General features: G+C 37.0%; 1 protein-coding gene across 1 annotated transcript in view; it reads right to left on the reverse strand.

Moving 5' to 3' along the window:
• Positions 1–1,791: 1,791 nt before the first annotated feature.
• The window catches only part of WWTR1 (WW domain containing transcription regulator 1), a 130,733-nt gene continuing 118,386 nt past the window's right edge, over positions 1,792–14,138 (reverse strand). The window contains exons 5-7 of the mRNA XM_081064085.1: positions 10,978–11,111; positions 9,392–9,504; positions 1,792–5,201 (exon numbers count right to left, since the gene is read on the reverse strand). Of these exons, the coding sequence (XP_080920211.1) occupies positions 5,017–5,201; positions 9,392–9,504; positions 10,978–11,111 (432 nt within the window). The 3' untranslated portion in view covers positions 1,792–5,016. The remainder of the gene's footprint in view (positions 5,202–9,391; positions 9,505–10,977; positions 11,112–14,138) is intronic.

A 14,138-nucleotide genomic window follows, 5' to 3' on the forward strand; every position in this document is an offset into this window, starting at 1 on the left:
GCATTGTATAGTATTGCTAGAATAGAAAATACAGAGGGTGCCAAAAAAAAGTGTAGACACATTTTAAGAAAGGAAAAAACTGTATTAAAATTGTAATGCTCAATATATAACAAAACATGAATACAAGTCATGTGTATACATTTTTTTTTGGCACCCCTGGTATACTTTTTATTCAAGTTTTGAACTTTATTTACATATCCCCCATATCTTCCCAAATATTTTGTAGCACGTATAAGCTGGGGAAAAACATACAAACAAAAAAATGTTAATGTTTACACAAATCAAATTTGACTCTTTTTTTTGAAGCTGCATATTTGTAGCTTCTCAATCTTAAAAAAATTTAAACTTCTCAATCTTAAAAAAAAAACAAACTTAAACTTCTCAATCTTAAAAAAAAAAAAATAGGCAATATCCACCTCTAGGTTGGCAATGGTGAAATAGGTCTTTTCATACACGTTGTTGGAAGTCTAAATTTGTTAGGCCCTTTTCCTGAAAACTATTTGGCAGAATCTATTAACATTTAAGATCACATACCTTTCGATGTAGTGATTTCTTTCCTAGGAATTTGTCCTCTAGCCATATTCACACAAGAACAAGCTGTTTCCTGCAGCATTATTTGTAAAGGCAAAAATTAAAAACTACCAACTGCTACCAGTAAAGGACATCCATACAAAAGAATATTATTTGTTGTTTAAAATAATGAAATATGCAACTATATGTACTGGCGTGGAACTATGACCATGAGATAATGGATATGTCTTGCCTAGTGAGTGACTATACAAGTTACTTAACCTCTCCAAACCTCAATTTCTTCATCTGTACAGTGAGAATAATATTGAATAAGGTAGCTGTGCAGATGAAATTAGATAATATATAAAGTGTTTTGCATGTGCCTGGCACACAGTAAATAATCAAAATTCGAAATATCATTGTTATTGTTGAGAAAAAAACAAAAGCTTGTAAAAGCATGTATAATTGCTTTCCTTTTGTTAAAAAATCCAACGTATACCATAGGAAAAACATTTAAAGTTCGTATCTTTTAAAAATATGAGATTTGGGGGATAGAGAATTTTCACTTTTTACTTTATACATAGTAGGATTTATAACATTTCCAGCAACGAACACACGTTACCTTCACAGTGATAATGAAATATGGTTTTTAAAATAATAGAAGAGACTTAGACCCAGAAATGTGTTCATCAGCATCTCTTCCTTCTGTTGTTCAGCTGAATGCTTAAAAACACTCTTCAACTAAGAGTACTCTCATCTAATGTGTCTGTGCAGTGAAAAAGTTATTACGACAGTGAGAATCAAGGGATTCAACGGAGAAAATATACTGTCACAAGCACACAGAATGAATGGTGAGCTGTTTTTAATTTTGACAGGAAGCTACACCATATTAATAATGGAGGAAAGACTGAGAATCCTATAGTTCTGACGTGTCTGTCAAATCTGTGAGGGTATTGGAAATAAGATTTTTAAAAAGTATATATTATATATATATTCACAGTATGATTTTTAAATTGTGTGTGTATATATATACATATATATGTATGTGTATATGTATCACTTTTTTTTTTTAATTTCAGTGCGTCACTCCAAATAAAGTGGAAACCAAAATTCTGTGGATATTTAGAATATCACAGAACAGGCATATGAGCCAAAAAATTGTTTGTCTACAAAATTTTTTTTCTTTCATTCTCTGCCAGGAGGGTTACATAAGCCTCTCTCCAGTACCACCCAAAGCCCTCAGTAAAAGGAACACACACAAATAATAAAAAGACAAAGGGTCCAACTGGAAATTCAATTGTATTTATTTTTCTTATACAGAATCAGAGAAGTAAAAACCAGTACCAAACTCCAGGTAAAATCGAGTTTGTTATAATTGATTGGGCTGCATACTTTCTGTATGCACAGCATTCTAAATTAAAAATAAACACACATATGTCATATTACAAAATGTAGAAGTAAGTTTTTTAAAAGTTAAAGTACGCACATAAATGATGTAGTGTGTTAGGGAAACAGTCTCTTGTCAATCACCCATTTTCCCAATTAAATGAATCTACAATTTCCTTTTTTTAACAACTTTTTTCCCCCATAAAAGTTGTACTTTCAAAAGTTACTTTCTAATTATGTCATGAGAACACAGCTGGTAATTAGCAACATTTCTCTCACTCCAGATCACCTGCTTCATCAGCAAGCTTTTCTACCATGCTGGGTACAGCACACTGTTTTATGTGCTTCTCGTATCGTGTATAATCAGTGAAAGAGATGGCATTTCACATCCTAATACTATGGTGAAACACTAAGAATGAATGAGATCGAACAGAGTTGCAAATAGATTTTGACAATGTATTTACTTCAAGAAAACGTGTTATATCAGGGGGGGGAAATTACCCCGAAAGAAAGAGCTCTGAAATTATTTTTCAATTTCAATTTTTAATGTGCCTTTTCTACGGCAACACTATTGGATGAAATGTTGAAAATGATTGATTGATGTAGAACTAAAAAGACTAGATATCCTGGCAGTTGTTTTATAATAAGAAAAACAGTATAAATAGCACCTTATTATGATTCTGCAGGGGTTTTAACACTTACAATAATAGGAAATTGCCTTTAAAAAGTTGTTCTTACTTAGAGTTCTAGCTTTAGTGTTCTTTAACAAAGGCCATACTTTATGGCCTGAAAAACAAACACAAAAAATTATATCTGGCTTTATGTATTAGTAAACACGTAGTCAGGTCCATATTTAACTCTGGAAAAATATTTGTTATGTTCATTAATAAATGTTTCGACTAATTTCTCTAAAAAAAATTCTTCTAGTGTTTTCTAATGCCACAAGCTTACTAGGAAATTACCTCTAAAAACTGATAATATAAATCATCGATGTTTTAACTACTTTTAAAAAAAGAGGGGTATGTTTCTTTTGCGTTTAATAACCTGAAAATGAGTCTATAAAAATATTTTTAAAAAATACAGTAACACTGCTCAGTTTTGTTAGGTCCCTTGTTTTTTGTGGTTTTTTTTTTTCATAGAAAGAATGTACAACTCTTTTTGCAATTATTGCTAACAAAAGAAAAAAAGAAATCGTGATCCCTTCAATTTAGTAGCAACATCAACATCAACCCCATTTCTCTCAGAGCATTTAGAGAGAGAGGAGTCAGAGGAACATAAACCACCGGTCCTTCAGGAAAAAGAAATCACTTCATTGTGTTGGAAGCAACAGCGGGCTGCATTCGTCTGCCCGGTGCTCAGCATCAGTGAGGACATAGCCAGGCCACCCCTGCCCCGCCCCTCCCACATAAAGTGCACTAAAGCCTTCTTTTCGTCTACAACAGTCTTTTGGTATAAAGGTTGTAGCGGAAAATTGCTGTGTTGTTCTTTTGGGGCATCTCTCCTATCTCCGGCTTGTGTTGCTTGTGGGGTACTGTAACTTGTCTATTTCCATTTCACAACTAGTGCCCTTTCCACTATATTCCATAACCTCACGACTTCACCTCTGACCTTTTCACTTGCCTTCTTTCCAACAAGATAAAATAAAATCTGCCCTTCTATATTCTGGTCGATTGAAAGGGGTCTTATTTAAGATCTCAAACAAATAAGCTCCCTTGGGAACTGAAAGTGTCCTCCCAGAGACCTGAATTAATAATGTCTTTTTAAAAAGAGATTAAGTTCATAGATTATAAATAACGTCAGATGAAAACATTAAACAGTTGAGGACTTCATTGACAACGCAGGCAGAGTGCATGCCAGGCGAACCTGGTGCTCTCTCTCAGTCCTTAGAAGCTAATAAAAAAAATCATTTTTGGTTATATAAAAGGTATCGAGTACATATTTCATGCCTTTTTATACCAACTGTAGCAAACAGGGTTAGAATAATATACTTAGAAATCTGTTTTACTGAGTTGTTCAGAAACATGTCTCCACCATACACCCTCAGAGGGCATTTTTTTACACGTCAGTCAGAGATCTGCTTCATCCTTCAAATAGCTTCATTGATAAAACGATTTTAAACACTCGAAATCTTGAAAGCAAAACTGACAAGGCTTCAGAATTTAAAAAACAACAGCTTACTGTGTGTGCCATCAAGTTGAAAGCTATGTTGTCCTGATGTTTTCAGAACAGTTTCAAAAGACAAAAATACAGTTGCCACCGATGTATCATAAACATTTGGCTGCCCTTTGTCATCATGCACAAAATTATAGTGCTTTATACAATAACATCAAATTCTAAGCTGCAATTTAAAAAAAAATCCAACTTGCGATTTTAAAAAATTCTGTTTAATAAATGCTCAGAATTAGTACCAAACTGGTCTCTTTCAGAAGATCTGCAATGTAGGAACTGTGACTAATGCTCTGCTACTCTCCCACTGGAAGGACTAGCTGTCTAAATGCTATGCTGTAAAATGATGGAGGATAAACTCCAATAGAACTGTGTGTGCCTTTGGAAATACAGAGTAACAAGAATTATCAGGACCAGCATGGATTCAAAACTACATTGTATTCCATACAGCAGAATTTTACTATCCATACAATGATTTTTAAAGCTCGGGTTAAATATTTAAAGCATTTGGTACTACTGTCATCAATTCAGTTTTTGAAACTGTCAATCAGGTTTAAATTGTGTACATTTCCTGGACCAGACCGCCCATCAGAAGTCACTGCCTGTGGTCAGCTTTTTAATGGTTTATAATCAATTGATGTATAAATTTTAACTAACACCCATAAAGCTTAGTCATGGGGCGCAGAGAGAAAAATGGAGAAACAATTCTGCATGACCCACCACAGGAATGCAGGCTTGCATAAAATGAAAATAGGATATTTATTTATGTTTAACTTAATGTACTGTCAATCAAATCCAGGCAATGATTAAACTGGCCACATGGCAAGGAGGGAGCATGAGTCGTGGAGGCAGAAAGTGGTACGTACACCTGCAGACTTGCTCTGCTCCATCCCTTTCTCCAAGAGGCCCAGGAAATGTCAAGTCATGGCTGCACCCAAGTTACAATGGTATTGATTACAGCCAGGTTAGGAAGGGCTCGCTTTTGTTCAGAGCAGACTCTACATCATTGAAGAGGGGGATCAGATCTTCAGATTCCAAAGTTCCTAGGTCAACATTTGTTCCTGGAAGACAGTCAAGAAAATCCGGGAAACGGGTCTGCTGAGGATTGATGTTCATGGGTGTCTGTCCGGCATTTTCTCCTGTAACAGAATGAAAGGAAATCATTTTAACCCCTTTTTTAAGCTCTTGAAAGAGAGACAGTTCCAGGGTTAACATAGCTCTCATCTTCATATGTGCTGTGCCTCTGTTTAAGCAGATGATTATATTGCCGATACAATATTGCATCTCCGGGCAACATTTCAGTTGCTACAAGTGACACTGAGTCGATGGTGCCTTTCTCCTAAGAGATGTACAGAGGCCGGGTGAGTCTCTAATTGCTCTGAGTAGACGTGGTCCAGAGTGGACAGGTCCAGGGAGACAGGAAAGGAGCGTGTGAAGGCACTGTGACCCACCAGCTGTGCTTCCCCACGACAGCGGCAGGAAGGGCTGTGCTGTGAAAGAGGAGAGAGGCCCTGCCTGTAATAAACAGCTTATCACAGGGTTATAATCTCAGGATTTAATTGTAGGTTTATATCTACGCATGTCCTCCCTTCTTTACATTCAAAGATGGTAGTGAGGAGTTTCTTTTAACCGTGTCATTAAGAGGCTGTCTTCATTGATGGCTCTAGGGGTCAATTTCAAATCCTTTTATAAGGTGGGTTCTGCAGAGCATCTCCCTTCCCCACATACGTACACCCCACAACTATCTACCTTTCTCACAGGGCCTATGAGTCACAAGGCAAGACTGAGATAGAAAGGCTCTTAGATGTCTTGCAGTAAAAAACCCTGCTTTATTTTATTTTGTTTGTGTAGAAGTCTATTTCTTAAACCCATTTAATCACCTAATCCTATTTTGGCAGAACTTATATCCTAATAGAGTCTACAGAATACAGCTGAGAAAATGTTGTTCTAGAAGAAAGTGAAATATCTGGGCTATGCCATAAAGAATACATGCTCTTTATGAATAACAGTATAAGAAAAAGTATACTGACTTTTGTGCCAGTAGGCTGACCTTTGCAGCTGTGTGAACTTAGACATACATAAGTTGTCTGACCTTCAGTTTACCTATCTGAAATTGGGAGTATACTATTTTCTCTTTTTACTTTTTACTTTTTATTTTTTTAAGTATAGTACCTTCTTCACAAATAGAAGTAAAACACCATAATATCTCTCATATACCCATGGCTCTGGGTGCCATTCATACATACAAACTCATATACATACAAAAATACAATAAATGTTTGTTGATTGTGCTGAGAGAAGGAAAAACCTTGGAATTCAATCACTGCTGATTACACAATATTAGAACAACTAGTTAATTCAAACAGCCCCAAACAATTTTCTGAAGGCATAAAATAGACCTCAAAGATTGAGAAGCATTGATAACTAAGGTCAGTTTCCACCATAGCATTATTTTTAAGAAACCCATTAAATCAGCTTTTGTGTCTTAAAAGTGAAGTAGCCTCTCTGAAAAGTACGCATAGAAATTTCAGTATTCTGAGCAAAACTGCAAAAAAATTCATTTTGACTATATGCATTAAATATTTTCCAAGGAGAAAAATTACATCTTTCCTAGAGATAAGGGAAACACAGACAAAGTTCATCGTGGTGAAAGCAAAGCTAAATGACTTTCCTATAACTCATAAAATATTGGTGATTCTTGATGATCTTTTACAGGATTTTCATTGCAAAAGGCAGTAATTTAAAAAATTAAATCAAGTTCAACTACATGACCTCAATACAGTGTTCCTGATATTAAAAGACATCAAAATAGAAGAGAAAATCCAAAATAACTTTTTCCTACTTGAGTGTAACAGACAGAAGTACAGTTTAAAAAACTTATCTGCCCTGAAAAATTTTCTGATCTAAAGTGCTTGTTTTCTTCATCTCCAGTTACAATCATTCATCTCTATTGATTTCCCATTTTAACTTTCTTTTTTTTTTAAAGGAGGGCGCAGCGCACAGTGGCCCATGTGGGGATTGACCCAGCAACCTTGGTGTTACCAGCACCACGCTCTAACCAACTGAGCTAACTGACCCCCACCCCATTTTAACTTTCTAATAAATCAAGTATACACTTTTTAGCTAAACAAAATCTCTCTGTTTTAAAGAATTCCTCTTATCCTTTCTCCTCAGATGTGGAAAGTGTGAGGAGACTAGCTCAGGTCCTTTGTTTATGGGAACAATTTTTAAATATCCCTTTTTAGAGCAAGTTTATAATCTCATAGTAATCTTTTCGGTCTTTGCCATTTTATGCACTTAAAAAGTGGGAGAGACAAAAACCAGGCAATTCTTAAAAGAGTGTGATTATTTCCGAATATTCTGGAAGGGTGGGTCACTTCTCAGGCTTTGTTCCTGCTGTTTCCTTTACTCCATCCTCACACCATGGCCAGCTGTTCTTTCCATGTGTGGTTTGCAAGGGGAGAGCTCAGCTGGCTTGTCCCCATTCAGCATGTGGCCAGTGGATCTAACAGACCTTATCAGGACACAGACCTTGAGCTGTCCACCCTCAGCTTTTCCTCATCTTGTTACCGTGAACTTCCATTTCTCCCCTTGAGTGGGGTTCTGCCTACTTCCTATAATGACTTCTCAGAGGGGACCCTAAACTCCGTGGGCTGATACTCAACCATGTTAACTCGGAAGCCTAACATTTATCAAGTCCTTTTGTACTTCACATCAGCCTTTTTAGAAGAAGGAGAGGAGAACTTTGGGCCGAGCTCTGTAAACTCATGACTCCTCACAATTCTGTGACGTAAGCACATTACTCCTACTTTACAGGTAAGAAATCTGAGGCCCAGGGCGGTTACTTCCCTTAGCCTCAGTCACCACCAGGAAGTGGAGAAGCAAAGATTCGATTTAGGTTGTCTGTCAGCGAAGACTACATTCTTTTCAGGACACCACTTCATTCTACATTTTGGCTTTAAAACATTCCCTATTTACCCACTTGAGGTCATTTTTAAAAGCCATAGAATAGAATTCACTTTTTTTTCCTAATATCAAACTTAGATTTAGATCTCCTTAGTCTTTTCTTACGTAACTTTGCTTTTATCTTTACTGACTTCCCAGTGTTTAAAAGATGAAGCAAAGAATTATTAAACATAGGAAGGAGCCACTCCAATGAGGGCAAAATAAATCTCACACCAAAAAATAAAGAGAGAGATGAAGAGAGGGAGGGAGGTGGGAGGGAGGGAGAAAACTGAAGTAATAAAGTATAAAAAAACAAACAGTTCAAACTATTCCTGTGTGACTCCTCACGAGACATGCTGTGCAATCCTCTAAACACATAGATGACGGCCTGCAAGGAGACCCCGGAGCAGCTGCTCCAATAGCCCACCCTGGCTGGCTGAGTTTGACTTTTATTGGTCCAATAATTTAGGTTCACAGCAGGAAGAGCAGTCACCAGGGGAGTGACTGCTCTTAGACAACAGCATTGGGGAAAGTAATTATGTTCATCACAGAACAATTAATTTTCTATCATCAGTGAGGACAGAGGAGGAACTTGCATGGAAAACTCCAAATAGTGGACTCCTCAGCTGTCATTTTATTTTTGGTTCTAGACTATTCTGGGACTTTTGCACTTTGGTAATGAAGTCTAGATTTGGCTAATAAGACCAAATCCAGTTTTTGCAATTGGAGGCCTTACTTGAGAAGAGGAGAAAAGGAGAGGTAACCAAGGAAGCCAGCTAAGGCCTGGCCCAAAGGCGGTGCAGGCTGGGAACTAGGTTACAGTCACCCTGACTCTTCTTTTTAATTGCTTGGGAAGGACATTGTTACCATGTTAGGACTTGGAACTGACAATTTAGAATCCTCTGAGTTGCTTAACTTTCCAAATTCCCACTGCCAATTGCCTCCCAAATACAGTGAATGACATGAAAAATTGGCATGTGGGTGGAACTATAAACCAGTACCACTTCTTAAGAGAAAAAGTGGCCCATACATTGCAACTGAAAACCAGAACAGTATCAACATTCCACTGTGGAAGGATGGCAAAGCAGACAGTGGTGTGTTAACGTAATTGTGAGGAAAGGGCTCTGCGAAGCAAGGACAAGCCAAAAAAAAAAAAAAAAGGCAGCATTTAAAATCCTGTGCCCATACATAAAAACTATATTTGTATAAACTATGGGGAAGGGGCTAGAGCTTATGAATAGTGCTTGGGGGGTTGGATGGCTTTTCAGTTGTCATTTTATGTTGTTGCTGTTGTTAAGTGTTTCTGGTTGGATTTCAGAATTGAGATGACTAAAACGATTTAAAAATGTTAATGCATTGCAGGTACTCGCAAGCTTTGCCCCACCTGTGTCCATCTCATCCACGTTGCTGAGGAAGTCCTCTGGAGTCGTCGGGACACTGTAGCACCCTAACCCCAGGCCACTGTCAGTGCTCTGCTCCCGCGAGTGATATGGCCCTCTGGAGAGCGAAAGATGGAGAAACATCAGTGTGAGCCCACTAAAGAAATTTTAAAACTGAAATACAGTCACGAAAACCCTGAATTAGATAGAGTAGTTCTGTCATTTTGCCCAATTTTCCAGGTGATGGAGACAGATTTTGCACTTTTTAAAAATTTTGAAACATACATCCCAATGTCGATGAAATTAATAAATTGCAAGCAAATAAAACTAGCCATTAATAGTAAATTAACACTGATTTCCTTTTCACCTCAAAGTAACAATTTGAACAGTGTTCTCATATTGAGAGTGATAGCATTTATGTAAATTTCTAAAACAGAAAATAATGTTGACTATTGCTTAAGGATACACACATTAACAGGTAACAAGACGCATAAAAATAAGTGCAATGAACACGTATTTGTGAATAGTGACTACCACTAGGGAGGGAAGAAAGGAAAAAACAGATTTCAGTGGTGTTGGAGATGAGTTTAAATATTAATTGTAATACTATTTTTTTAAAAAATAAGATCTGTAAAAATATGGCAACTCTGGGTTTTGGGTACATGGGTAAATCTTACACTATTCTTTATACATTTCTGTACATTTGAAACACTTTTAAATTGACAATTTAAAAACTCCTTTCTATCGTTGTTTCAGCTACTATTTGTTTTCATCTCTTTCTCTCTCTCCCTATTTTTAATAACTTTCATAATTGTATTTATTTGTTTGCTAGAAACCTCTGCAAGGGCAGAAAGGGCATAGGAAATAGAATACTGCCCTTTATTTGGGTTTAAAAGGCTACAATTAAGGCTGACTACTTCTATTCATGAGGATATTCCTGATTAAATTATCATTTCTGTCTGCTCATATGTTTCCTATTTTAAAACATCTTCTCTTTGTTTTAATTTTATTGTGAAATAATTTTAGAATCACATACAAGATGCAAAAGGAGTACAGAGTTCCTGTGTAGCCTTCCCCCTCTGAGCCAATAACATCTTACGTAACCATAGCGCAATGATCAAAACCAGGGAACTAACATCGTAAGATACTATTAACTAAACGATAGACCTTATTCACATTTCACCATAAACATCATCTCTTAATTGTTATGTCCTCTATTTGTCGTGTGACATGCTTTTATCCCCCAATGGCTACATAAAACCACAAGATTCTTCCAAATAATTCCTATACAACAAAACAAAACTAAACTTACATGATCCCGTTGAAATTGTAAGTTTATTCCCGTTTTCCCATTTTCAAATCACTGACTAGGGGTTCCGCCCATGGTATATCACCAATTTTTGAGTTTGAGATTAAATAATGTAGATGACTTCCTGTTTTTATTTTGTCTGCCACCTCTCTCTACTTGCTCCTTCTATCCTCAATCTAAACTCCAAGCTCCCTACTTTTTTGCAACATAACACAGACGCATCATATTCTAGACCACAGAATAGAGAAAGCAAAAATCAGTGGCCCCCAAATGTTAACTTACCCATTCAGGAAAGGATCTGAGTTATTATTCGTGATGGATCTCATGTCGGGGGTCATGGTAGGTGGGTTGACAGCAGCCTGAACCGTGGCCAGAGTCTCAGCTTCCATGGGGAGCTGTCTACAGAGGGCGGCTTCCTGCAGAAATGAGTCAGAGGGAGAGGCAAGAGTTATTCCCTCAGTCGAAGGATCAGAGCAAAGTATACTTCACAAGAAAACTTTTCACCAAATACAAAGCACTCTAATAAGTCAAAATCATCAGGAAATCATTAGCGTCCTTTCTCTGAAGAAAGTCTCACAGGCATAAGTCACTTTCTCACATTCACAAAGTTAATGAGAAGCTCAGCAAAATAATATTTGCCCTCAGGGCACTTACAAAGCAACTCTTCCATCCATCCAATTGTTTAAATACCTAAATCTTATTAAGTCCTGTCAAGACCCTCTCACAGAGACAAGGTTATTTTTATCCCAGGTGCTCAGACCAATTCTAAGTCAATGAAAGCAACTGGACTGACTCCTCTGGACTAGCACGTCCGTTCTGGTCTTTGCCACTTAGTGACCAGTAAAGCAGTGGGATTACAGAGTTCGGGCTCTACATTAAATCACATCTGGAGTTCGGGCTCCACATTAAATCACAGTTTTATGTCAATAGCCAGAAGAGCAAAACAACCAGTTAAAAAGTTTGTTAGTCAAACAGTTTTTCTCTTTCACTAATTATTTTGTTGACCTGACTAAAATGGCTTGAAGGTTCGGGAACCATGCAGATCGGATCCAAATCTCACTGACAATTAACTGTTTGAGAGCATCTGGATTTCATTAGCAAAAATTAGAACGCTAGCATTAATTTTTTAAGCTAGCCTGGTTTTGCCAAGGAGAGTCAATCTGAAGATTACGGATGTGACTGCAATTACTTTCTCTAGGCATAACCTCCATGGAGTCTCTCCCATTTTGACAAACATGATCAGATATCAGATTTTTTTCAAATTTGCTATTTCCAGAGAAGAATACTTCTCTGTTTATACTTGCATCCAAAACCAAAGTTAGGTCCTTCTCATAGTTATGCCTATTAGTTGCCCACTTCCCAGACTAAAGTCATTGATCTGACCATCCCTCAAACCCCAAAACCATGGCTACCATGGCAAATAGAATATTTAGGCCATCCAAGTTACAATATCTTTGTTAGATCTGTTCCAGACCTAACATGCTATGAATTTAGAGAATAACTGCTGTCTAGACAAGTCTAGTGAAGTCATGGTTGTAAAAACTTTCGGTTACTAGAGTTCATTGCACTGTTACTAGGAGTTACGGTAGCATGACTCATAAACTGTGAGAGACCTGACTGATAAGCAATTGGATTGTTAACTTATACTGAAATAAATACCCTTGCTAGAAAGGGATCCTGGTTCACTTCTGCTCATCCAAATTGCAAATAATCAGAATACTTAACTAGCAAACCTTTTATTCAGTTAATCCATGAAAAACAAACAAAAAATATTTTTTTAAAGATAATTTCAGTCCATAATTTAAATCTTGGAAGTACCTTCTGAATAAATCTAGAAAAATGGGATTATTTTCTTATAGTTATTTTTACATGGCAGGTAGTATGCATTAGAAATTTTATTCTTCAGCCATAGCTTACCCGAATGCCTCATACAAAAGAGCAGGGACTGACCCTGTGTGAGGAGCCGAGAGCTCACCAACCCCTCGAGCATACTCATACATTCGAACCAGTCGGAACGATATTTTGATATCACCAAGTTAACGACACAATTTCTAGTTCTTTATAAACTGTAAATGCAAAGATCCTTTGGGTAATAACCTTCATTACCCAAAAAAAATCACCTTTAACTAGAATATTCCATTCTCCAAACATTATGAATAAATGTGGGGTTTACCCCTAAACTAATACCCTTTAAACATACAAGTTGAAGAGATAGCTGCATTTCTTATTTGACAAAACCTTATCACTATATGTCTTAAGAATATTGGTTGAATTTGCAATTTCTAGGTGGTCTGTATTTAAATATAAGAATCATTTCTGGAATTTCAGGGAATAAGAAAATACATACACTATACATAATGTAAATGAATTGTCATCTGTAATGACTTTAATATGAAAATAAAATGTTTAAATTATAAGAACAAATAGATATAAAAATATAGCTCTAAAGTTTCCTCTTCATTTAAATGACTCCTGGCATATTTCAAATAAATACAATATAGATTTTTTAAAGAATGCTAGTATGTGGTTAAATATATAAATAAAATTCAAAGGGACTATGTGCGATAATCAAAGCTGAAGGAATCTACACTATATTGGGGAAAACGTTTCCCTGTGTCATTTCACATCTGTTTCCTCTATTTTAAATTAAGGATAACCGAAGTTCCATTAAGGATAACTGTTCCCTCTGCTTGTAACATGCGCCCAATCTTCCCAAAGTTCACTCCCTCACTTAATGTCTGTTTCCTACAAATGACATCTCTTTAAAGATTGCATTAAATTGTCTTCATAGCAACTTATGTATTTGTTGTTTTATCCATTGGAATGTAAGCTCCATGAGGGAAGGAATCTTCAGCATTGATGCTGTTTTTCTGCTTGAAAGACTTGACCCTGTCATCCTAAGCGCAATGCCACGTTCTGTCTGTAGGGGGCTCACAGTCTCATTGTCCACCTTCGAATGACTAACAAATGAGAGAATACAAAAAGACTGTTGAATGCACCTGAATAATAACCTTGAAATATAAAGTAGGCTAGTCTGAGTCAGAAAGTAATTATAGGGGGCAACACTTTCTCCAAGGTTACTCCAAGATTTTTCTTGGGTCACAAGTCATTCCACTCAGCAGCCAACGGGCGGTTTGCAGCAGCAGTTGGCCCCCTGTTGTAAACCTACCTACATGGCGGCCCCAACCCTGCATGACCGCCCTGGCCACTTCGCCTCCTGTCTCTGACACGCTCCCCTCACTCACCCCCTTCCCACGGCTCCTCCCACTTCCCACATCTGCACCAACTGTTCCCTCTGCTTGTAACATGCTCCCAGATCTTCCCAAAGTTCACTCCCTCACTTAATGTCTGTTTCCTACAAATGACATCTCTTTAAAGATCGCATTAAATTGTCTTCATAGCAACTTATGTATTTGTTGTTTTTTCCATTGGAATGTAAGCTC

Source organism: Rhinolophus hipposideros (assembly GCF_964194185.1).
Source record: "Rhinolophus hipposideros genome assembly, chromosome: 2".
Classification (NCBI taxonomy): domain Eukaryota; kingdom Metazoa; phylum Chordata; class Mammalia; order Chiroptera; family Rhinolophidae; genus Rhinolophus; species Rhinolophus hipposideros.